The 26,221-nt window shown below is 41.3% G+C and overlaps 1 protein-coding gene and 1 long non-coding RNA gene across 7 annotated transcripts in view; one reads left to right on the plus strand and one right to left on the minus strand.

Annotated features, from left to right (window-relative positions):
* The first annotated feature begins 4,736 nt into the window (after window positions 1–4,736).
* LOC121106687 lies at window positions 4,737–7,189 on the plus strand. Its single transcript, XR_005839477.1, has 3 exons — window positions 4,737–4,895; window positions 6,548–6,680; window positions 7,056–7,189. It is a non-coding gene; the product is annotated as an uncharacterized LOC121106687 (long non-coding RNA).
* Window positions 7,190–7,499: 310 nt separating this feature from the next.
* Window positions 7,500–26,221, minus strand: part of GRIK1 (glutamate ionotropic receptor kainate type subunit 1) — a 161,469-nt gene continuing 142,747 nt past the window's right edge. For 5 of the 6 annotated variants that reach the window (XM_040646828.2, XM_015299627.4, XM_040646819.2 and 2 more), the window contains 3 exons: window positions 22,974–23,199; window positions 18,360–18,610; window positions 7,500–7,992 (listed from right to left, as the gene is read on the minus strand). In XM_040646828.2, the coding sequence (XP_040502762.1) occupies window positions 7,837–7,992; window positions 18,360–18,610; window positions 22,974–23,199 (633 nt within the window). In that variant the 3' untranslated portion in view covers window positions 7,500–7,836. Of the gene's footprint in view, window positions 7,993–15,795; window positions 15,962–18,359; window positions 18,611–22,973; window positions 23,200–26,221 lie in introns of those variants that run through there. The other variant, XM_040646808.2, reaches the window with a different exon arrangement.

The following is a 26,221-nucleotide window of genomic DNA, read 5'->3' on the forward strand; positions in this document are numbered from 1 at the left end:
CTGTATCTTTGGGCATCCAAATTTTCTAGATAGCATAGCTCATACTTAACTCACTGAATAGAGACATTTATTAGATTACCTTCTGTGCTCACACACTAAAACTAAGACATCTTTTCCTCTATACCAACAAGAAGAGTTAACAATTCACAGGGTGCAGCTGGAGTGCTCTGGACATGAGATTAGTTTCTCTAGTTTGTATTTTCAGCAGTCTGGTGCTTTGTGCATGAGTAAAATCCTGTGGGAGGAAGTTTCAACCCCATCTGTGGAAAATTCACTGAAAATTTCCCACTGTCACTGTTTGGGAATGAAAGAGCTCACTACTGGCTTGCCAGAACAAAGCTTTCAACATCTTTGTCATCTCCATTGTCACCCTGCAACAAACAGCAATCCATTTCCCTGTGATATGTTTTTTCTCCCTCCGGTTGCGCTAGTTTGCTTCAGCCCTTTGCAAGGTTGAAATATCATCCACAGTGCTCTCATCTGGTCCTGCCTCACTGTTTTTTGAGATCAGAATTTTTTCTTAGCCTTGCTGCTTCCAGGAAGAGAGGGTAGGCAGCTCTAGGATGAAAACCTCTGTTTGCTTTTGGAATGTCCTAATTAATCGCTTGAAAATCTTTGCTGAAGGGTTTTTTTTTTCTCACAGTTTTCAGAAACCATGGGATGCTTTTGCTGAGTGTACATGCTTGTCAGAAAACTAAGCAACAAAACCACACAAAAACCAACCAACCAACCAACCAAAGAAACCCACACCCATGTGACAGCTTTATTTTGTAGAAAACCCAACTGGAAAAAAGAAAATCTAGGTGTCTCACAGAGTCTCCTTGACTGTATGTATTATAAATAGGTGTACGATGTCAGTTGTGGGCAGAACCCAAAGGATATGTCAAAGCGTCAGCTAATGAATAACTGTTATTTAAACTGTTTCCCAATCTGAATAACAGCTCACTGGTCCAGAGCTCACCTGCAGGTGGAGAGCAGACCCAGTAACACTGTAAATGTACCCCAGCACCTTACTCTGCAATCAGTAACATCCCAGCTTTCGGTACTTTATCCATCCTTAGTAATTCTCCTCGTGGTAGTCACGGTGAAGAGTCTTCCCTGCTGTAAGTGTTCTGGGGCTATTAAATAGCGAAATCCCTGTTTCCATAGCAGATGCTCAAGTGCCCTTGAGGATGGAAGTGGTACAGACATAGGGGTGTCATGACAGCCTCCCAGGCATTGCATGCCTGCAACTGCTGGCAGTGCACTGCTCCAAAATACAGAAAACTAACAGAGCCAACCCTGTCCTCATCCCTCTGTGCTAAACGTTGATCCTTCTCTGTCAGCTCAGGTTGTGCCCCAAAGACACAGGCCTGCAGAGATAGGCAAAGCTACCCTGGTCTGGCTGGGAGGTGAAGCAGGGAGAGAGACCTGCTCTAGGAGTTCCTGTGTGCTTGCCCTGACCTTATGGGCTCTTCCCTTCTCAGAGCCACCAAGACAGATAGCACTGGGAGCATCACTTATTGCAACACAGTGCCCTCTGACATCTCTCTCTTGGTGGGTGGAGGCTGTGGGTGCTGTAGGCACACAAACACATTGTAGGCCAGGCCAGCCCTGTTCTCCCTCCTAGGAGGAAAGGAATTGGGGATTGCTTGGGGAAGCAGAAATGAATTGCGGACATTTAGAGGGCAAGACGTATGAGGAGCAGCTGAGGCCCCTCGGTGTGTCCAGCTTAGAGCAGAGGAGCTGAGGGGAGGCCTGATGGCGGCTGCAGGTCCTCACAGGGAGCAGAGAGGCAGCACTGAGCTCTGCTCTGTGTGACAGTGACAGGGCCCGAGGGAACGGCATGGAGCTGTGTCAGGGGAGGGGCAGCTGGGGGTTGGGGACAGGGTCTGCACCAGAGGGTGGTGGGCATGGAACGGCCTGCCCAGGGCTGTGGGCACGGCCCCAAGGGCTGGAGTTCAAGGAGAGTTTGGGCAGTGCTCCCAAATATTGGGTTTGATTTTGGGTGGTGATATGTGGAGCCCAGAGTTGAAAGAAAATCTTGTATAAAGACGTGTGCTCAATAAAGTGACATGGATCTTTCAGAAGCAAACCTAAGTGCTTCCAAGCAGCACCTTATCTGAAACCTCTGGGGAGTCGAGGGAGCATTACAAGCTGCTTCATGCTTGTATGCATTTCAGAAAGGATGAGCACAGCGTTATCTGGTTCAGGTGTTTCTGTAATTGTGATTCATTAGGCTAATGCACAATGCTTGGTGTCTAGCACCTGTGTGCTCCTGCTGGGCTGGTGTCAGTACTCTCAGCTGTTATGTGAAATTCATGGCTCTACTGGCTAGTTCAAGATACTTTCCTTCTCTAGCAGTCTCTTTCCAATGTATTTCTTGGTCTCTTCAGCACTGAAGGTGCAGTTGCAAGGAGCCTTTAAATGACCCAGCAACATGATCAGCATGCTGAGTTTTTTTGTCCTCTCAGAGCAGGATTGCCCACATGCTCCCAATGGTTCATAATACTCTTTCTCTTACTGAGCATTCCTCCTCCACACTGAAGGGAGAGGAGGAATAAGGGCATGCAGTCCTTACTGAGCACAGCTGGCTTGTCACAGGGTGACAGCAATAAAAGGGCTAGACAATTTTTAAGATGGCTAGTTGTGTCTGAAAGGCTCCTATGGGCTGGATGGGGGAATGAGGTGCCTGCCCCATCCTCTCAGTGATTGTAGGGCCGATATGTGTTCAATCCTGCAGACTGTAGATCAGCATCCTTACTTGTCAATATTCATGGGGACTTCAGAGAGCTGATACAGTGCCCAGGGCTTTCTAGGCAGTCTGGGGTAGGGGGGTGGGGGGGAGGGTTTGGGATCTGAGGTCTTTGTGTCTGCTGTTTTCATTATTCAGAGTCAGGCTGGAAACCCAGCTTTTCCCCAGATGTCAGCTTGTCTGAGCTGGAGGCTACCATGTCTGTAAGGTTGCCTCATGCCACTGGCTTTTATCAGCTGCTGCTGTTTTCTGGGCACAACATGAATGGGTGACCAATGTGTAGGTTTCATCTCTTGGGCTGTCAAAGTCTTGAACTGCAGGGGCGAGCTTCATGTTTTACCAGTGATGGCCATATAACGATCGCATTAACGATAACAGAGCTTGAACTGGGGGAGGTTAAGAGAGGCAAACAGGAATCAGAATTCAACAGACAAAAAACGCTCACCTTTATCAATAGATGGGGTTGAAATAAAATCACAGTTGTTTGACAGGTGTAAGTGACATATCTTTAAATAGTGGCAGCTCTGATCCTTGAGAAATTGTGCCTCCTGCAAGCCTGACAGAGAGCAATTAAGGGACAAGCTCAGCAGTCAATAAATGCCCCATAGGATTACTGGTTCACAGCAGACTCGCAAGATGCAGTCCTCTGACAAGGGGCTCAGAAGGGAATAAGCTGATCCTCATTTGTTTTGCAGTAGCTTATCAATCACAGTGTTGGCCTGGGCCCTGTGCACACAGCTTAAACAGTTGCTTACATATTTCCAATGTTCTCTCTTTTCCACTGAGCCTGCCTTACCACTTTCTCAAGGAATTTGGTGGATGTTTAATAGCCCTTAGTAAGACTGCAGTCTGTTGGTTGGTAGTGATATAGGAAAGATCACTTAACATCAAAACACGGCCATTTCTGGAATGAAACACATTAAAGCCATTCAACAGCATCAGTCAATATTGTATTTCTCTTTTATAAACAATGAGGATGCATGCCTGCTGCTGCCAAGACAGAGATCTGATGAGGACATTTGCTTTCCTAATGGATAATCTCTAATCAGGCTTATCTTGTACTGCATGCTGCCATGCAGGAAAAAAGGCAGGAAAAATATTTATTGGGATACAGTGGAAAGGTTGCAGTAATCATGTTTGCTACTGTGTCAATGTGTAAGATTGCCCTGTGCTTGTTCATCCTCCCTTGAGACAAAACAGCTTTCTCAGTCATGTCATGAATTTACAATTAGCATCTGAACTGAAGGAAAATGTTTCCAGTGACACAGAAGTGAAGGTGCTTTAAAAATTTTTTTTTGTTTGTTTGTTTTAAACAAATGTACATAGAGAAAATAAGACGAGATGTGTGACTGTGAATGGACTGCATGTGTGTGGGTATGTGGAGCTGGGACCTGTCTGTGAGTGGCGTATGAGCAGTCTAACCAGTGACCTGAGTGTGTTTTGAAGAGGTTAGAAAAGGTCACAGCTCCAAACCAGAAGAGTGCTTGGCTGAATCCTCAAATACTAGTGGGATTTAGATGGAGCCCAAAGCATCTTCCTTAGATGCAATTTTAACTAGCTGAAATACCAAATATTCTGTTGAACCAAGGTGAGAGGTAGGCTGGTTTCAAGCCCCTGTGCAGGCATACCACATGACCATGGGTGCTCTGAGCAGTGCTCATGGACAGTGCAAGGTGTAGGCACAGGGACATGTCAGAAGCCGGCACCAGGCCACTGCTGGCCTAAGGCAGGAGCAAACAGTGAGATTGAGTGTCCCTTCATTTCCTTCACTGTCTACTATTAATCCTTTCTGTAGTTTCTCAAAAGGAGGCCAATTGGCAAAGGAGTTACAGATCACAACAGCGCTGCCATGAAAATACCAAGAGATGAAACGGAGCAGTGGGGTGTGTTAGTGGTCTGCAGCTGCTCAGAGCTTTTGGGGAACTACATTTCACTGAGTAGTTCCCACCTAGTGTCCACCCCATTTTGGGGGAAACTCATGTTGAAGTGGGTATTATGACCCATCATGGAATCTTCATTCCTGCGGATGGCAGAGAAGGGCATAGCCTCACACAGTGATCTGTTGCTTCATGAAATCATGGCAGGCTGGTTAGCTTCTTTGCCGTAAGTGTAGTTTGGTAAGGTGCCATCTGAAATTAACACCGAGACCTTCTAATATGCTGTGAGTCTTTCAACCTACTAAAAAGAAAAAAGAGAAGATCCAAGTATGCTCTATTTGTTGTTTCTCCACGTATTTCTACCCAGACAGCAAAAACAGTTTCTTTTTTCCCTAAGTATTTTTTTTTTAAGGGGTGGGCCACTAATGGGAAAGCTGAAATGTAAAAAGCAGTAAACAAAACACTACCTCTTAGTTTCAGGAAAACATTAATAGATATCTAAAAAAATGGAACTCAGATTTCTTCAACCTCAAGGTCTAAGCCAAAGAAGAGTCATCCTTTAGAGATAAAAAGAAAAGGACCTGATTATAAATCTTTTATCACTTTGAACCTATTCATTTAAAAATATCTTAGCTGAAGGCTGTGGTTGGCAGAGTGATAGAGTTACTCAGACTGGAAAATAATAACTTGCTTTTCAATCATAATGGTGGTCTGAAAGGCCTGTTTGTAACTTGATGATGACATAAATAAAAGAAATTACTTTCAGAAAGATGAAGGTATGGTATTATGATATCCTCTGTGAGCACTGAGGGCCAGGGGCTGTTTTTCTTAATTGCTGCTCATCAACTCAACATATTACTAGAGTAGGCAACACACTAAGCTTCCCAAAAGCAAGCAATCATTGGAGCTTTCTACTGTAGTCACTGTAAAAGACTGTTTTTGCTTTCCCAGAGGCTGGCTGCTCTGAACTCTCTCAGACAAACTCATGGAGGATAAGTAGGAAATGCTGGAAAACAGCAGTCATAATTTATGTCTTCTATGGGAGAAAAACAAGAATCTAGGAAGTTTGGAGCCAGATAGCTTAACTGTGGGTGCCTGGACACACTGGTATAAACTAACTGCTTCATAAACAATTGGTTGGAAATGAACAAGAATGAATATGAATCTGTCAATTCCAAGTCTTGTTAATGTGATGAATTTTCTTCTTTAACAACTTAATGAGCCCTGTGGGTGAGGGGAGAGCTCCTCCACCTCAGTTTTAATAAGTTTTTGATCCCATCCTATGTGATATTTTCATAAACAAGTAGGATGGTAGGACAGATGACATATTCTGTGAGGTGGCTGAAAATGTGGAACTGTCCTATTAACTCTCAGAGCTTCACTGTCAAAATGGAAGGATTTATAGGGCATCTGGGTCTCCTTTATACTCTGTCTTTAGTGGGTGTGTTTGCTAAATTTGCAAGTACTAGCAAGCTGGCTAAGGCAAAAAGCATGGCTGAGGACAAACTGATCTGGACAAGCTGTGATACTTGAGAATCAGTCTGTTAAAAAACAAAGTCATTTTGTACTCGGAAATCATCTTCGCCTGTACGCTGAGGGCTCACTTGCTTTACCCAGTCAAATCAAGGCAGACCTTATCACAAGGACTATGAGCAATGGTACTGCTTTTGAGACACGTTAAGCAGTTCTTTTGCCCACCTCCACATGGGTAAGACTTCAAATGGAAGAGCATATCTAGTTTGGGGCATCCTGTTCTGAGGAGAATATGGAGTAATAATAGAAAGCGTAGGGCAAATCAATGATAATGTCATGTGTTTTAGGAAACCCAATTCCCATGAAAAGGCTAAGTGAACTGAGGTGCCTTCTTGCCTATAATAATATAGAAACATATCACTTCTTAAGCAAGGCTTTTGCAAGTAATGTAATTCTTTCTCAGATTGACCCAGCCAGTCTGCAGGGGCTGCACAGGGTGGTGTTGTGAGGAAAATATGGAGGAGAGATCTCTTCACACAATTTCCACCGTTACTGTCTGTTTTTGCTGAGAAAATGGACATGGATATAAGGCAAAGGTAATCAGTGGTAAGCAATAAGTTCCCTGGGGGAGTATAAGAAGGACAATAAAACCTGACACTTTGCTGAACACTATGTAATGAACATCAGTAAAGTCTAAAGCAAATACAGTTGACACAGTTTATTGTGACCCAGCTCCGTGCGCTGTGCAGAAAAGCAATCAGTAGCTTAGTTCTCTAGTTCCCTTTTTTTCAGTCTTGCATTAAGTCTAGGAGTGGTCATAGTGCTGAGACTGCCCTGAGCCCATATGCAACTGAATGTGTAGGACAGCAAGGTACTGCTCCCCGTCTAGAGCATTGGCTAAATCTCTGTCAGATGTTATTTTTCTGGTCAAGGCTTGTTATAAATTGAATATTCTTTGCTCTGTTTTCTAGGTGATGTTCATTTTGAGGTTGAGAATAATTTTATTGGTATGAGGAGCTGGAGGATGTGGCACTGTGATGATGTCAGTGTTGTCTTCGCTTGTTCACTGATCGTTACATTTGTGATTTTTGGATTTTCCTTTTGAACATCTATCACCTGGAGCCATGGCATTACTAAATTATCTCATTTTAAAATAAATAAGAAAGAGAGAAGATAAGAAAAACCAAGTTAGTCACAGATAAGAACCTGAAGAGTGTTCTTTACAACTTCAGAGAAAAGCAAGGATAACTCATTTTTTGATGCCTTAGTATTTCATACGTATTTGTAGTCGTTGTTTAGGAGTTAATTGTACAGATCTTTATTTTGGTTATCTGGACACCAGTTTCTAAACAACTGTACTTAGCAGAACTGTAATCTTCAAAAGAAAAAAAAAAAAAAAGATATCACTCCCAGAGTATTGGAAAAAAGATCCCTGTCTCCTGTTTATTTATTTATTTAGAAAGCACATACAGCAATGCATGGGGAGGGGAAGAGAGATGCAAACCAGGTGAGCGTACAAATCCATCTCAAAAGAAATAGTGAGACACTTCCCAGACGATTAGTAGCAGTACATCAGTCTATGTGAGCGTTTAAAACTGTTGTACCTCTAGATTAAAAAAAGAAACCACAGAGAATTTCCGAAGAACAAGGTAAATGTCTGTATTTCAGAAATCCCACCACAATCAGCTTGTAGGCAGCAAAGTTTTTGTTCTGCTTTTTTTTTTTTTTTTTCCTCCCAGGAGCCTCTCCTGCTCACGCTATGGTTTCTTTCCTCAGTGTCCTTCTCTGGTGGCAAGTAAGGATACTTGTGAATGAAGACTTTGCCTTAGTTCTTGACCTTTTCTTTAACTTCTTCTGATGCTTGAGTGAAATGCCAAGCTCCTCCATTATAGCATTGAAAGAAAGACACTGTTGGGACATAGAAATCGCATTAGACACTTTACACTGAAGGCAGAGTTCAGCTGTACCCTCTGACCAGATCACGGCTCTTAGAAAGAAAGGATCTCAGCCCTGAAAAGCAGTGTCAGGAAGCTTCTCTGGTGACTTCTGTCAGCTTTGAGCAAGTCCCTAATTCCTAACAGGTGAAGTCTGTAAGTCATTTTTTTCTTGCCTAACTTCGCTTCCACTGAAATCAGTTTAATTTTGGTTTAACTAAAGCTGATATTAATATTTCCTAAATTATAGACAGATAGATAGGTAGATTTGTGATGTTCTGTCGACTTCACATAATAAAACTTACCCTTTTTCAACAGGTAACTTTCCTTCTGACCTTAAAAGAAAAGATTTTTTTTTTCTTAAATCACATGTACCTTAGCCCCACAGAACTGTGGATACTAAAGAAAACAAAGATTTCTTTGTGGCTTAGCTATGTTCACTTCACTAAATTAATAGGCAATTCCAAAATACAGCATACTCCTCAATCCTCTTCTCTCTTCGGAAAGAATCTTTTTCAAATGTTTTGTGTCAAAGAAAGGAGGGAAATTACCACCAGAATGAGGTAGCTGAATAGTTTAGAAAGCAAACAGAAATCTTTTCTTCTTTCCACCATCGCAAAATTAACAAAGACATTTTGGGTAAGTGGAAAAATCTTTTACCATCTTCTGCTAGAATAATTACTTGTAACACAAAAAGCACGAAGAGGCTTTCAGTTGAAGCATCTAGCAAGGCAAAAGATTGTTTCATGCAGATATGTATAGATTGATACATAAAATGAAGTGATGGTAGCAGTGTGAAACAAAGCTTTGACCACCTTACCTCCATCGTGCTGAATAAATCCTCCTACCAGAGCCTTTCCAGAACTACAGAACTGCTCAGTTTTAACACATCTGGTTAATTTTGTCATTGTTATTATATATTGTTATATATTGTTGTATGCTGTATATTGTTATTATAATTGGTTTATCTTGTCAAATGAGAGCAACAGCACACAGACTGGGTTCTTTATATCAAATATAAATTCCCTTCTACCAGGGATACCAGTGCAAGGGGAGTAGTGATCAGTCCTTAGCCACTAACTCAATGGTGATTTCAGCTACACAGGGTTAAAAAAAGTATAACACCGTATGATTTTGGAAGAGGAGAAAAAGAAGAGAAAATCCAACATTTCTAGTAGCCAGGCATTCCAGAGGAATATTTTCAAATGCAAAAGAGTGTGAGGATAACCTGGATAAAGGCTAGATCATTTATTTAAAGCAGCAAAGGGGTTCCTCAGTAGTGAACTTCTCACACTGTGCTTTTTCCTGTCCGGTATAAACTCTGCAGGTGTAGTGTGTAACCCTGATTTTGCACATCAGCCCAAGACATTAATGTGTCTATGGTTGATGGTATACGATCTTGCAGGTGTCAGTACATCCATTTGTGGGATGAACTGCTTGCAGAGATCCCATAAATTGCTATGTATGTCTGGAATTTAATGTTTTATCTTTGAGATGTTTAATTTTTGCTCATCTGAAATTCTTAAGTATACATAAATCGAAGTACAATAAATTCATGCCAGATCCAAAGTATAACAGTCATGGTCCAGGACACTGTGCTACCATTTTTTTCAATTTAAATTGTCCTGGTAATAGCCAGGACTGTGCAGGTGCAATTGTCATTTAAATAACCCCTTAGATAATGTTAAATGGGAATTCCCGTGTTACTGGAGTTAGAGTCAATGGTGTCTGTTGAGGCCATATGCCCTCTGGAAGCAGCAGGTGAAGCAGGTATCATTTTAATACATAATTATTTGTATATTGCTTCAGAGTTTTTAAAGCATAGCACCACTTATTTTTAAACTAATAAAAGTATATATTCTACCTAGCTAACTTAGCATGGATAATTTCTCTCTACCGTCCTAGCTTTAACTGAACTTTCAACATCTAGATTACCAAGTGATTCTGGAGCTTCATGGAAAAGAAGGAAAGGAAAATATTAAACATTTGTAGGTATGATCAGGCTTATTTTTTTACCCCTGTTCTTCTTACCAACCTGCATGTTCTGTGTGTGCTCTTAACAACAGTCATCAATCTCTGCAATGTGCATGCAGGGATGATTTCTGCAGAAGAAATAGTACAGTTTACTGCCTTGTTAATATGCCTGTAATCAAATTTTCCATACTGATTTGTGTTAGTCAGACAAGGCAATTTTCACAATATCTTTTAATTTCATATCAGCAAAGTAATCTCATGAAGGTCATTTACGTCTGCACGTAGACATTTGCTGACATTATGTATATGAGCTTTTTAGCATCTGACTTCATGACTTGTGAGGCACCCCACTGCTTCCACTTTCAACCTGAAGCAATGAATTAAAGAGATATTGAACTGATCTTTCAAAGATATTCCAGTGGTCATAGACGTAATTACAGCCCTGATCAATTTTATGATCATCTCTGTATCTGAAATACTGCCACCTTTGAGAAAACCTATTGGAGGTGGCAAAGAGCATTAAAAGCCTGCGATACACAGGTCCTTTTCTGCCTCTGCCTTCACAGATTGCTTAAGGTTGTCTAAAAGAGCCATCTGAGATGATACTCTGAACCTTTGGGTCTGGTTAATCATTCAGAAGGTCAGAAAGGCAGATGACAAGAGCTCTTTTGAGTCCTAGGGAAACTGATTCAACATCCCATTTATCTCAAAGCTCGTGCATACAATCGGGATACTGAACAAATGTTTGAAAACTGGAATTGCCCTGATTTTTTCAAGCAGTAGAGAACGGTAACGTAAAGCAAATTCAAACTTCACCAAAATGCCTTAGGAGTGACTTGAAAATCATGGACAAAAAACACCATCTTTAGGAACTCCCAAAACAGCCCTCTGAACAACACCGTGTCTGTAGTAGCCTCTAGAAAGGGTATGATGACATTCAAATTCCACTTACAAGGGCAAGATACCGTTCTTTTAATCTCATATTTGGATAGTCAGACCAAAGAGTTTCTTTAATAAGCTTTGTGGGTCGTTGTTTTGTTTGTTTGTTTGTTTGTTTGACATGTTATTAAAACCACTTTTGAGGTCTCTCCAAAAAAAGAGAGGAGACCAGAGACAGCAACATATTAAACAACAGAATAATAAGATTAAAGTTATGCTATTAGTCAGCTTGACTTTCTCACCCAAACAGTGCCAAAATGCTGCAGTACATGGCCTGTGAAAGTTAAAGGAAATTTTTCACAAACAGAATGGATTTGGGGCTCATTTTTGTTTGAGATTCTTCCTCTTTGCCCTTTGGTCATTGCAGCAGGATGAAAAAGCTTGCTCATGAAGATCTCAAATCGTTCCTTACACTGGCATCCAGAAGACTATACTAAGCTATAAGGTAATTATAGCTTCTGAATTTAAAGGATAACATGAAGTAAGTTAGAAAATTCTAAAAAATATAATCTGTAGTTAGACTTTATCATTGTGTTGCTACCTAGCCCTGAGGACAAGATTCTTCACTTGTTTTTTTAACACCTTGGAAAGCAAAAGAAAACCAAACAAACAAGCAACAAACAAACAAAAAGACGATCAGTGTGCTGTGCCAGACAACAGAGAGTTATCAAAATCAAAGGATGTAGGCTAGATTTCATTTGGGAAGGACACCTGACTAGCTCAGCCATGGAGGAGGAAATGCAGCAAACAAGGTTTTACTCCTGCTGTGCCTTCCTCAGTGTGAAAAGCTCATCGCTGGGACACTGACATATGTCTTCTGCTGAAAGAAAAGTGATTTGTTTTTTCCTAGTGCACTGAAGGAGAAATATCCAAAATAGTTTCTCCTAGTGAGTGAGCTGCTGTTGTAGCACATTAAGAATCTGTTTGAGTGTTCTGTCACTAATGGCTAATTGCATGAGGAGATCAGTAAATGAAGGATTTTAAACTGTCAGAGTCTATTGAACGGTGACTGTCAAAACAGTGTCACAATAATCCATGGATTATTTTAACTGTTTTTCAATCATATAAACTGCTCCTCAGCTTCCTGTTTACACACACACACACAAAATCAGTAAAGCTGCTTGCTGATCTCAGAAGCCATCAAATGCAAACAGGGCTGCTCACTGAAGGCACAGCTGGCCACAGTCAGGTTTGGAGGTGGGGTTGTGATCTGTCAATGGATGGGCTCAAGTTGATGTTTGAAGAAGAAAAGGTATTTATAGACCCAATAAATTCACAAAAAAAAAAAAAAAACGAATGTTTTTTTTGCAAGAACATCACTGAGATTATAGGGATTTTTTTTTTCTTCTACTCTTTTGTTCCCAAAGAGCTAAAGATGTGACTCTTCAAAGCTTTAATCCAAGAGAGATGACAAAGGGACATGAAGCTGCGGCAGTACTTTGAGCAAATATCAATCCAGATGCAGAAAGCATGATTGGTGTGCTTGTTCTAGCTGTATGATGCAGGTGTTGCTAAGGCACCCTGATCCTAGCTCTCTGAAACAGTGATCATATTCATAGAATCACAGAATTATTGAATCGTTTCAGTTGGAAGGGAATTTTAAAGATCATCTACATCACGAACCGGAACACCTACAGCTCCATCAGGTGCTCAGAGCCCTGTCCAGCCTGACCTTGAATATCTCCAGGAACAGGGCATTCACCACCTCTCTGGGCAACCTGTTCCACTGCGTCCCCACCCTTATTGTAAAAGACTTCTTCCTTATATCCGATCTAAATCTCCCCTCTTTTAGTTTGAAACCATTTCCCTCTGTTGTATCACAACATCCTGTTAAAGAGTCTGTCCCCTTCTTTCTTACAGCCCCCCTTCAGATCTTGAAAGGCTGCTCTCATACTGCCTTTGTTCCTTTCATTCCTCTCCTGTCTCATTCTTTCTCCATCCTCCCACCTGTATTTTTGCTCATTGGACAGCAGCTTGTGTAATGAGGGCAGCAAATGGCACTGAATAAAGGTAGGAGCATTGACCCTAGCCAAACCAACATGGCAATGGACAGGGACTAGCTTGTGCATGACCCCATTACTTTCAGAAGCCAGTGGTTTCTATGTGTCAAAGAATTCGCCTTTTTTTTTGTCCTGCATCCACTATTTGACTATTCTGGGAGCTCTGATTAAAATGCAACAAAGGCAAAATAATAAAAAAACAGTATAAAATGGCACAAGGGTATGTTTATAACCATTTTTTTCTCCCCAAATAGCTCTGGTTATGCTCTACGGTTACGGCCAGAGCTGACAGTCTGTTGTGGCTCTTCCATTACAGGCAGAGTTGTTAACTCAATGCTGACACACATGTGAGATGGGACATAGTCTGACCGTTGGGTCCCAGGTGCAGTTACAAGGCTAACAAGTGAGGAAAATGCAATTGCAATCATGTGTGAACGGAGTATGTTTTTTTGTGGCCAAAGTTCAAATTCTAACAGTTTAAAAGCAGAGAGTGCTGATAGGTCGAACATTATTTAAGGCTTTAACACTTCTTCCTAAAGCCTGTCACATTGTGTCTTCAACTCCCAGGTGCCATGCACTTCATGGGAGATGCCATGGGCTGTTCCTTCCTCAAACCCCGCTGTTAACCCACGGAGCCACGGACCCACGGAGAACCTTGCAAATATTGTGTTTAGAAACATAGATGTATTAGTTCCCAGCTGGCACGCCTGCTCTTCACTGCCTTGACTGCTGGCATTACTGCCAAGGAAAAAGAAAAAGTTTTAAATAATTTTTTTGTAGTTAGGGAAAGGAGGAACGGCTTTGTAATTCCTACTGGAAAGCTGAAGGCTGCAAGGTTGCCTCTGGGGACACCTAGACAGGCAAAATGATCACTAACAATGTGACTGTTTCCCTGACAGATGTGAAAATGTTTGCCCAAAAAGTAACAGAAACTTTCTGGATTCTGCATTCATTCAAACAGTGATTAGGGAGGTAGTAGAAGCTGCAAGCTGATGGATTTCTTGCACAGAGCAGTGATGAAGATAAGCCCATTAGTAATTTTCCTTCTACTCTGAGAGTTCAGAGAAGCTGAATTTAATTAGTTTTAAATTTCTTCAACTGGGAAATTGCAGACAAGAGTGTTTGTTTTTTTAAATCAGAGATATTGAAGATCTTATTCAGGTCTTCACTGATAGGAAGGATCATTCTATGAAGAATCTAAGCTTTCTTAACACTTAGGCACTGTTCCAACAGGTTAAAATTCCAGTTTGAGCAAGAGAGTTTCTTGCAGTGTTTGGAGTAGAGCATAAACACTCACTGACATACATGAAAGAACACTGGCAGAGAAAAAGTGCTACAGTCAAGCCATGAGCACTATATGTCTTCATAAAAAAAAGAACACCCAAAAGCAACGACTTGAAGCCCACTGCCACTATAAATATTGCTGACTAAAAGTTGTAAAATGAATAGAAGTAAAACACAGTATATTCAGAAGCCAGATACGAGAGAAACAATTCAAGGGGACAGCAGAGCTTTGCTGGAGCATTTTGGTGATTGAGCACGAAGGCATCCACTCGAACAAGTTTTCTAATTGCAGCAGAGCTCAGAAATGGCCACTCAATAAAACAGATCATTAACTTGTTTGATGAGGAGGAACTGCAGTGTGCAAGAAAACATAAAGTAGGTGTGAGGGTTGGAAAATGAATCGGTGAAACCGAAGGTAAGACAGGATATAATGACATTCAGATAAAAGGTAATCAGGTTTTGCAAACTTGGTTGTTTGCAGTGGTTCATGATATCCTACGAGATGGCATTTCTATACACTTTGTGTATCTATCCCTAATTGTTGTCATATGTTTTTCAACAGACAACAGATCCAGCCTATTGTCTCCTGCTCTGGCAGTCCCTAAGGCAAGCACAGGACTGAAGGAAATCAAACTAATGTTCTTCCAGAGTATAGAAAACATCCAATATCTCTTCCTCTACAACAGCTTCCCTCTGTGTTCCAATATGAAAAAAAAAAAAGAAAAGAAAAGAAAACAGCCAAGGCTATACAGTTCAACATGAATCGATATCACGATTTTTACTGCTACTTATGTCATAAAATATTTTCCTATATTATGAAGCCTTACAACAGTGAACATCATGAATTACTCAAACCAAGTCAACAGAGTTATGTTATGAAAGGTACATATATACTGGGAGTGCCTGAGGGTGCTTTCACTGATAATGTTCTTAAATGTTAATGGCTACATGGCATAAAATTTAACTGATAGATATGATCTTGTGCTATGATAGTTACTTGGAGGCGTTGTCTAATGAATTTTAAATGGATGAATTAAAATTCATTAAATATTGACACTGGAAATAATATATGCCAGCTAAAAATCTCTGGCTGTTTATAATAGGAGTTCAGAAAGTTAATGGAGCCTGCAGGTTATTTTCTGAGGTTTATAGAGAACTCTCTGGCCCACTTGCTGAATGCTTCACCAGAGACCAAGAGATATTTTTCTCCATGCTTTTACTAATGAGATTGCCATAACTCTACTCAAGTTTGGTTGAAAATGAAAAGGAGGTAAACAATATTTCTTACCTGAAAAAAAAAGTGAATTACCCAATGAAATGACAAAGGTGACAGTCGTACATAGAGACTATTGTATTTCTTAAAATCTGCTATAGTCTGTTGCTCTCACTCTTTGCTGCAGGTGTAATGATTTTCTGTGATATGCATTTAAACTGCTCAAATTTCCAGGACTTTGACAATTTGCATTAGATAAGCTTATCTCCTGCTGAAGCAAAAGGCACTTGGAAGACATTAACTGTGTTTTGGTGAGTACAACCTTTGTCATTAAGTGCACCTTTTAATGCTTTTTCATTGGACACACCTTTTTTCTTTCCTGACTACACAGTATGAATTGAGGGCTGTGTTCGAATCCCTCTCTCCTCTCGGATTAACTTGCCACAGTCTAACTCCGTAGATAAGGTGGTGCCAGAGGTGGAGTTGGACGGATGGGTTTGCTTACACTGTAGTCCGTAAAAGAAACAAAAGGCCTTGCATGCAAGAAAAAAAAAATGGAGAAAATGAATAAATGAGAGAAGCAAAATTAAAAACAAACATGAGAGTGAGATTCAAAAGCTATTTAAATCAAAAGAGACTCTATTTATGGAAACAGAAAAGTCATAGATTGTATGCAAATCATGCTTTGGATTAGCTTAGTGATAATATACGCTGTGCAGCATTTTCTGTCTAAGCTTCTTATATCACCAGCGTGAAAATAAAGCAAAAAGAGAGAAATCAGAAAATAACACTGAAATCACCAGAATTTTCTTTCTTTGAAATTATTTTCACAGAAAAAAATCTGTGGTACTCTTACATTATGTTGTCACATTAACATACTTAAGGATTTCCATTATTACAGTCAGCAACACATCACTGTGAAACAGTAGCAGTTTCACTACATACAGACACTGTATATGTATATATTCATCCCTGAGCATTATGTTATTCATCCAACAAATTGCTAAATAATTTAACAATTTCTCGTGATGTCAAGCTTTAGGTCTATTTTAATTATGATTTCAAGGGTACATTGCCCTTCCCAGACTCCTGAATTGTTCCAAAAGTGAGGGCTTCATCAGGCACGCATAGAGAAGTCTGCACAGTCATGAGCTGGCCTCTTCTGCAGGGCACTGTGAAGACTAAGCCCAATCAATGACTGTGGCATTAGGTCCCAGGGACCCACAATAACATCAAGAGTCATTTGGAAAATGAAGATGCCTGGTAGGATTGAGGTCACTTCCTTCTAGCTGTCTGAACAGTGGGCATGTAGACTTAGCTGCTTGTGACAAGAAGGACATACAGGCATAGAACCACAGCATAACCTGAGCTTGAAAGGACCCACAAGGATCACTGAGTCCAAATCCTGGCTCCATACAGGACCACCCCAAATTCAAACCCTATGTCTGAGAAGATTGTCCAAAATGGAGACCACGACTGCTGCCTTGGGGAGCCTGTTCCAGTGCCCAGCCATTCTCTCAGTGAACCACCCTTTCCTAATCCTCAACCTGAACCTCCCCTGATACAGCTCCATGCTGTTCCCTCAGGTCCTATTTGCTGTCACCAGAGAGAGATCAGTGCCACAACATCACTGCAGCATGGTTCATTGTGTCAAAAATCCAATGTTTAAAAATGAGGCACTGTCCTCTCCAGGCCCTCAGCCTTGGCTGCTTGCTTTGATTTAGATGTCAAACCCTCTCATGTCTCAGCATCAGTACAGTGTAAACCACATCTCTGAGGTAGAGCTCAAAATGTTCTCCTTCTCTTTCCACTCATCACTTATTTTTCTTGACCACCTTTTCTGCCATTTATGTCATCAGCTTTGTAGGACTACATCTTGGAGGGAGAGGATGAACTGCTGACTGAAAATCTGTTGCCTTTCCCATCTAAGCGGAAACTGAGCTTAAACAACTCTCTTAGAAGTGGATGTCTGAAGCTTGGTGATACAAACTGATGACTGTCTCAGAGTCTACCAAGACTGCAGTGCAACATGACCCTCATTCCTATGAAACATCATGCTGAAGTGAACAGGACGAGAACAGCTTTAGCAGTTGATCCAAACAGGGCCAAACTAGGGTGTAGGACATTGCCAGCAGCAGACCAAAACCAGGGAAGGTAGTCAGAGTGAGAGAGTTGGTAGACAGCTTCATGAATACAGACTCTGAGTGGCTGTATATATCTTGTTTCTTTTACTGTGTTTGGCATCTCAGTAAATGGGTGTTTACACCCTATTTTAATGATAGATTCTATTTCACAAGCTTCTGTTATATTGAAGACATGATTTGCACGTAACATTTTCTTTGTTTCCTCTCTGCATTTTCAAATCACTCATTACACTTCAGTGGAGCTACACCCAGAATTTGTTTGGCTCCATAATCTTACTTTGCTATGGCATCCATCACCTTTCAGCAGGTTTCCCTGCTTTGAAGTGCATGTTTCAGCACAGAGGGTGTAAACCCCTGGCTGTGAAAGAAATGCTTTCTAGAGCAAGAGGAAAATTACACTAGGGATTTGGAAGTACATTCCTGTTGTTACTCAAGAGCTGATACTAACGCCATTAGAAAAAAAAAAAAGAGAGAGAGAGAGAGAGAAAAAAAAAAGTTGTGTTTTATTCCTTTCCAAAGTAATTTATACTCTAAATCTTAAAGATCAAGCAAAAACAGTTTGAGAAATTAATTGCTTTTGTTCTGCATTGCCATATTAAACTGCACTAATTGGACTGTGGATGAGTTGCTTCCCTGTTCTTATTAAGAAACTACTTCTCTGTAGTGCCAGAAACAAATGATGAGAGTTCAGCAATACAAAATCTGCACTCCAGCAAAGAGACATAATGCAGTCACCACAGACCTCAGCCTCCCAGAAACATCAGCAAGCTGGAAAAGGATGACTTACCTGCTCAATATCACTGTTTTTCCTTGATTTATAAATAAATTCACCAATGGCTACGAACACTGAAAGAACAAGCCCAGCAGCGAGCACTATGAAGATGCCCCCGATATTCTCCACCCCGAGAGCACTGGCTTCTTTGCTGTCCTCTTCAGGGCAGCCGTTGCCTCGCCACCACTTTTCCTTCATCATGTGGAGCTTCCCTTCCTCCTGGAGCTGGAGGATGGCAATGGTGATCTTGTCCCTATAAGGTGACCCTGAAAGATGAGAGCAAGACTTGTCAGTGCTGATTGCAGCAAAGTAAAGACAGAGAAAGAGCATGTTGCTGCTATCTGGAGCAAAACGGCTCCCTCGTTACAAGACTGAATTATTCCAGCTAGAAATCCTTGGGTTCTCTTCAGCTGGAAGAGGACAGAGTACCAACAAGCTGTTGGCATCTGCCTTGGGGACTGGAAAACAGAAGGCTCCTTTGGAGTTGTTATTTGTTTGGAAATTCGTGTTGTTTTCTAGGGTCTCCTACTGAGGTTTATTTAAGACTTGGCAGTGGGTTTGCTTGCTAAATAATCCCTCTATATCATGTCTGAATATTGCTTTAAGCATCCTTTGAGACTTTCCACTTTACATCTCTTCTATTTACTTCAACATCTGTTTATTTTTCCTACTGCATGAAAAATGAGCAACTGTCTAAGAAAACCCACAGTCAATCAAATACGTTCTCTTGTCATTTATACCTTCATATGCCCACAACTCCACTTCATCTACCTTAGAGCTTATAAGAACACAAGTTGGCCTAGCCCTTTTTTTTTTTTCCGTGACTTGCAACATTATTGGCACTTCAAGCTGAAAATAGCATCTATTTAATGCTTTTTTATTTTCAGGCCAACAGCTTGCTAAATGATGCATTTTCAGGCTCAACATCATTAATCGCCCTGTACAGTATCTGGCAAATAGCGGGGTCACATTGGGCAGTTCAATCTGTTTAGGTTTGCTTCTCATGCACTGGTCTAGCTCTCTGTCTTCCAAAATCTCTGTTGCTTGGGATTCAGATCAGCCAGCAGCTCGAACAGATGCACAAATCTGTAGCCTCAAAGCGGGACAAGGGAGAGGTTTTCTCCTCACCCCACTTTTGGAGCACAGCATTGTTAAAAGAAATTACTATATTACAATCAATTAACCTTCTCAGTGCTGCCAGAAGCCGAAGTTGTCAACGATAGCAGCAATCCTGTTATTAATTATAAAAAATAAGCCAAAGTTGTTTTTGGCATTGTGAGGGAGGCTTTTGTTTATAGGGCAAGGATTTTATGATAGCAAGCAGGAGAGGATTACAAGAAAAGCTGTTTGGCTCTGAAGACATATATATGCCCCCAACCTCTGTCATGCTGGAATTCCTGCAGTTGGAAGGTTTAAGTGTCTGGGCTGAAATACAGCCAGCGTCACCAGTCCATGCAGCTAACTGCCATCCTTCCCTCTCCTTTAGCACATTAACGAGACTATTCCCTCTAGCTAGAATTTCATAAAGAGTCACATTTCGCCTCAAGTTAAAGCAGTTGCAATTCTTGCCTTCATCAAAATGAATAAAATTCAAGGCAGAAGGTGTGCCCAGAGTTTCAGTGATGGCAGGGTCCGTGTGGATGTGGACACAGGAAAATCTCACTAAACACCACTTTTGTGTCTTCATATATCTAAACGGCCTGGGACATTTGGCCTTGGTTTCACTTTTCATTCTTACATTGTTGTGTAGGACACTATTAAAAATAATTGTACCATGAATGCAAGTCCCTCTTTCTCTTTCCATTTCCTTTAGCCTGCAGCACTGTCTGAGAAGAGTCGGTGCAAAAAATACGGCAGCTCTCTGTTGTGCCAACACTCAGCTATTTTTCAGTGTACCCTACTGCCAACAATAGGACATGCTGTGACCACAGATGCCAAGAGACATGTGTCAGATTATACGAAGTCCATCTGGGAAGCCAGCAATCAGCAGCTACTGCTTTGGATAGCCAGCTCTGAAAGGAAAATATGCCGGCTGTAAGAATAGATGATTTCTATGCATGCTATTAAAGAGCCAAAAATAAGCACAGCAGAAAATGAAACACTTTCAAAACTGTCTTTACACAGCGAAGTGAAATATTACCACTGAAAACAACAACACCTTCCAGAAGAAAAAGCAAAATTATTTCTACCTTAGGAGAGGTTTGTCGCCCTGATGGCTGGAGTTTGTTATATTGTATGTATCATCTATTTTCCCTTCTCTGAAAGGACAGAGCTGTTAGGCAAAGCAAAGCAGCCTGAGTCATGGCACAGGATTTGTGGGGATGTTCATTCCTTCTTGTGATGTTTTTGTTGCCAGCAGGATTATCACAATTCATCTTGAGGGTAGAAGGTACATCTATATTTCTACATGTGCTTTTGAAGTTCATCAAGTGTGCCTGGAGTGCTGGATTGGTGGTGTTTTATTGGTGAGCACTAAAACTGCACACAAATCCATCTCGAGACCTCTTTGAATATTCAGCATTGCATTTATGGCCACTGAGCTATTAACAACCTACCTCTCAGGACAAGAAATACATCCACATACTTTCTTAGCAATCTCGCAAGTAACAGCTTTAGTGTTAGAATTACTCACATCAGCACTGGCAGTGATACTGGAATTAGTACCTATGCTGACACCTATAATAGTGTTGCTTTCTTCAGCTGGATTCCTCCCAGGGTGACATTTTGTATAGGTTTTGCATAGAGATGCCTCTGTTACAGCACTGCTTCCAGACTGCAGCAAGCTCACCATCAACCATCACTGCAGATTTTTCATCAGTACTGATCTTTGCCAAGAATCTAATGAAAACCCTCCTCCCTGTGACCCAGGGCTCACTAATAAGCATAAACAGAGATGTTTGTTGATCCACCTGAATGTCTGTCTTCCTAGCTCAGCACAATGAAGAACAAAGACAGCTTATATCTGCAATTTTCTACTCGCAGAGTTGATATTCCCTGGATTCACAGATGAATAGTTTCCTTGGGAACCAAGTGGTGATGGTATTCAGCTCATTCACTGGAAATTTTGGAGTGTAAGGCATGCTTTTGCTGCTGCAAACCATAACCACGTGGTTGTAGATTCTCCTGAAGGAGTGAATGCAGACTCAGACTTGCCGAAACTTTGGTGTTAAGGATCACAGATAAGTCTTGTTTTCAGTGCAGCTTCTGCAATGCGATTGTTTTGAATGCTGTGAGAGGCTGAAAGAGGCTGTGGAGTTTATGTGAATATTATGAAGACCTAGACACTACATCTTGTCTGTGAAATCAACTTTTTAAAAACTTAAGAAGCTTGATGACACTGCAATATTCCCAAGTGCTTAGAGGTATCTATTCCCCTGAATTTTGCTGGTTTTCCTTAAGAAGAACAATCAAGGCACATTTATCATACAAGAAACATCTTATAAATATATTTCACAGCTGTATTTCCAATGGATGCACTCTCTCCGAGGATTGCCATCTGTTCCAATTATTCCTTCATTGTTCTTGGTTTAAAGTGTGGCAGCTTTATAACTGCAGTGAAACTCTTGCCATTCGTTTGTCTTTATTTTGGGATATTTAATCGTTTGTACCATTTTCCTTAAGGACAGAAGGCCATCCTCATATAGACAGTGGAAAAAATATACTTAAAATATTATCTGTGTGATGATCAGAGGTGCTCAGTGACATAAAGAATCCCAGTTCAAAGTGCAGTGGTGTTTCTCCTCTCTTATTTATATCTGATCTACCAAGCAACTAATGGACCAAATACTTCACCTGTTATAAACTCTAGTTAATTCCCCTGAAGTCAATAGAATTGTGTAGCTATTAACTGAGTGAGGCAATGTAAATGTATGTGTGAGCAGTACGAAGAAGTATATAATGCAAGAAAAAGATCTGGCTGCCCAGTAGCCATTATTCACAAGAGATGAAAACACAAAACAAGCAAGCAAAGAGAAAAAAAAAAAACCACACACGTTATGTAATTCTCTGCAATTAGAAGAAATCTTGTAAAGGACACTGAGTATGCTAAAAAAGGTTTGCTGGAAAGAGTTCACAGAGCCTCGGAATCTTAAGCTCTACTTATCTTGAAATACTGAGGTCCCTGATGCAGAGGCAGAACCTTGCAATTGCCTCTCATTGTTCTTATGTGCAGCTCTCAAGTCTCAAAATAGAACAGAAATTGGTCCCCTTTCATACTTTCTTTCAGATGTGTATGTTGGACACAACATTTATTCTCCCCCCTGCCACCTTCCCTGGGACTACCTGATTTCACAAAGCAAGTGATAATTCAGTAGTGCAACTTGGACTTAGAACAGAGCAGTGCAGGGGACACCCAGTTTGTCGCAGAGGGGATGCTCCAGAAGGCAAGCAGGTTACTTGACTTTGCTCTGCAGATGTAGCCTGCACTGCTACATTCCTTCTTGGCTACAGAGCCTGCTTGCAGATAAGAGGAGGCAAGAGGAGACCTTTTGCCTTAAAGGAGACTCCCGGAGTCTGTTTTGATGAAAATATCTTCTAAAAGAATAGGGAATCATTCAAATAGCCATCTACACACCTGTAGAGGACACTGCTGGGTGTGTTCCACATCACCTGTGCTGGTAAACATCTTACCAATAGGGGTTCCCACTCCATAGCCTTTTGAATCGATGAGTCCCCCGATCTGAGTGAGGTTGCAGTTTCTCTGAGTCACATACTCAATGCTGGTGGACTCCATCAGCAGCGCATAGTCTGTCGTGAGCACACGCTGGATTCCCTCATCATTGTTCTTCACCAGTGCTGTCTGCTGCCTGCTGCTCATGAATGCCCACATCTTCTCATATGTTGATATCTTGGATTTCTAAGGAGGAAAAAATCAGGACACAGAATCACACCAGCACCCAAATTACACCTGTAAACATTTCCTCCACCTCGATGGGCCCTATCTTTTGGCTTGTTGTGAATGATGCCAATAGCATATCTCCAATGAAAGAACCGTTTTCCTTCCTGCAGCCTTTCACTCTCACTGTACTTTATGCTTCTGCTCCCTCTGCAGTGCAGGAACTCCATTACTGGCACAACTGCAAAGTGCTTTGAAGTTTTCTGGGCTAATGCTGTTACATGGATTACAGCAAATAATTACACATAACCCAGCAAATTAGTGCAGATGGATACTGTTGCACTCAGTATCAGGGTTTCTGTCACTCAGGGCAAATGTCCTCTTCAGAAAGCCTGATGATGAGTAAAGCACTGGCTCTTTTGTATTGATATCATTGCCTAAAAGTCATGTACTTCAAGGATAAAGCTTGAGAAACAAACGTAAAGTGGCTTCTAAGCAAAATTTTGCTTTCAGCTTTCCATTGCAATCAGAATTAGGGACCTAATACTTCTCCCACTGAAGTCTGGGGAATTTTTGCCACTGGCCTCAGTAGGAGTGTGCACATGGACTGTGTCAATACCCAGTGGCAAAGGGAAGAGGGGTCCCAGAAGCCATAGCCACCTCCACGCAGTGCTGGACATCCCTTCCTCCCTTCCTCGCCACTCCACTCCCTGTTCTGTGTGAGCATCCTACAGGGAAAGGTCCTCAGAGGGTGTGAAAAGATAAACTGAACCCACTCAGAGTTCTCAGGGGCACTGTGCCTGCTTCCCTCAAGAGGTGCTATCTGCAATCCAAAAACCTTTAAGCAGCTGCACAGTGCTAACGCGATTAAACCTTGCTCTTCCCCTGTGTGCTGTCCAAACCTACTGAGCACAGTGCTGCTTCTGGATGAAATGGCACGTTAGACCTACAGGCAGCTGGACCATTAGAAACTGTCTCAAGATAGCATAGCCAACCTTTGCCAAAATATTTTGTGCCACTACCTAGCATGAGCCAGACACACACAGACCAAATTTTGGTGTAAATATGAGCCTGTGGTCCCCTCCATGCATGCACTTCCCGAGTTCTGGAGCAGTATATCCTCACCTCCTTCACAGTCCCTATCTTTGGCTTGAAGCCATCACAGCTGATTTTAGGCTCGCTGTGTTGGAGACCACAAGCACTCATTTAATACTGGTGTCTGGGAGATTCCTGTGAGCAGCTGATTTTCTGGTTCTTTGAGCTTTAAATGCTAATACGATTTCCTGTGAATTCAATACCTGTGAATTTCACCTAAGTTTCAACCAAGACTTTAAGCCACTGGATACCAGTAAGCTTTGAAGATGGTTAAGTGGTTCTTTGCAAGTAGAAGGCATTTGTACTGCTCAGCTGGGAATACTTTTTGAAACTGATGATACATTTATGCAGTAAACTGAATCTGATATTGAATTTGCCGAAATGATGTATTCCTTATTCAGATAAGTTTGATAGAAAGATCTCAGCTTCTTGACTTAGCAACTTGATTCAACTGGCTTCTCATTGATTTAAGTGAAAAAAAATGCCTGCATATCTGGAGGTGGGACCTGGCAGGACTTGTAAGTTGAGATGAACATCTATTATCACAGAGAGGCAAGAAAGCAGTGGAAGATATAGAGTACAGGTGCGTTGGATTTTGCCTAAATTTGTGTAAAGGGCTGGGAGGCTGACTCCGGGATTCCTTTAAAGCCAAGAGTCTCTTGTCTTCCACATATAATTTCAGTTGCTATTGTTTTTATTCCCCGCACTACCTGCATAGAAAGCATAGCCACTGCAGGAACATTCTTGATAATGTTGCCTCTTTAAGCAAGAGTTTGTCTACAGGGACTATTCACAGCTGGGATACAAGCTCTCAATCCTTTCTGGCAAGGGGGCTTTTTCTTAAACTGTGCCATAATGCACACACAGAAACCCATACCCCTGATGTCTCCTTCTGATTATTGGGTTTAACATCCTCCCAGCTCTCTCACTGCTGTGTATGTGGCTGTGTGTGTGCTTACTTAGCTCCAGAAATATATGCAGTATTTACAAGTGATGCCCTCACAGGGCACACAGACTTCCTTTCACGTACATAACTTATCTGTTGTATTTATTGTACACATACTGTGAAATTTTTGAACTTTTGGTCAGAGGAAGGAAATCCCAACATCGCGAGAATCGTGAAAGACTTCTGTAATAAAAATAATCACGTTTACTTATATAGCATTGTGTGCGTCTCACTGGTTTACAAGTGAAATGAATTGTATTTTCCCTGCATCTTTCACTATGTCACCTTCACTCTGCCAGCTTATCTATCTCCCTTCTGTACTAAAACTGATGTCCTTTCATTTGGTTTTATGCACACACATATTTCAGGCACAAGTGAGATGGCATGTACAGCATACAGATATTTAATCACCTTATTATTTTTAAGAGGCTTGCATACTTTTAAGCCTACAAGTTTTACCCTGAAGGATTAATGGTGCAAGTAAATAAATAAATAAATAAATAAATAAATAAAATCACTGTAGAGCTGGAAACAGCTCTAGAAAATTGTTCTAAACTTCTTGTGGTGAAATTACAAGTAATTCCCAATGAAATACTGTGGAAGGAACAGATTCTGAGGAGTTCTTTCCGGTGCTGAATTTGACTTCAGAATAGCAATGACAATGACTGTCTTTAGGTGGTAAAGAGTTCTTATACCCAGGAAATGTCCCAGAGCCTTCCAGTAGGCAGCATTGGCTGTTTCCCACTGCTTTGCCTTTGTATTGAGATCCTGTCCTTGCCTAATGAAGTTTCCAAGAATAGCTTGAGGTGGGTTTCCCAGCATGTCTTAAAAGAAATGCCGGCTCATCCTTCCAAGAACTGACTATAACAAGGCTCTGAAAAATGCTGTACACTGTGCATTTCTTTCAGCACAGAAACATTTATATTCAGCCACAGGAGAGCCATTACAAGGGGAGCTCACCCTTGGCAGCTCCACTAGGGATGGTGCTACTACATAATTGAA

Source organism: Gallus gallus, chromosome 1, assembly GCF_016699485.2.
Source record: "Gallus gallus isolate bGalGal1 chromosome 1, bGalGal1.mat.broiler.GRCg7b, whole genome shotgun sequence".
Taxonomy (NCBI): Eukaryota; Metazoa; Chordata; class Aves; order Galliformes; family Phasianidae; genus Gallus; species Gallus gallus.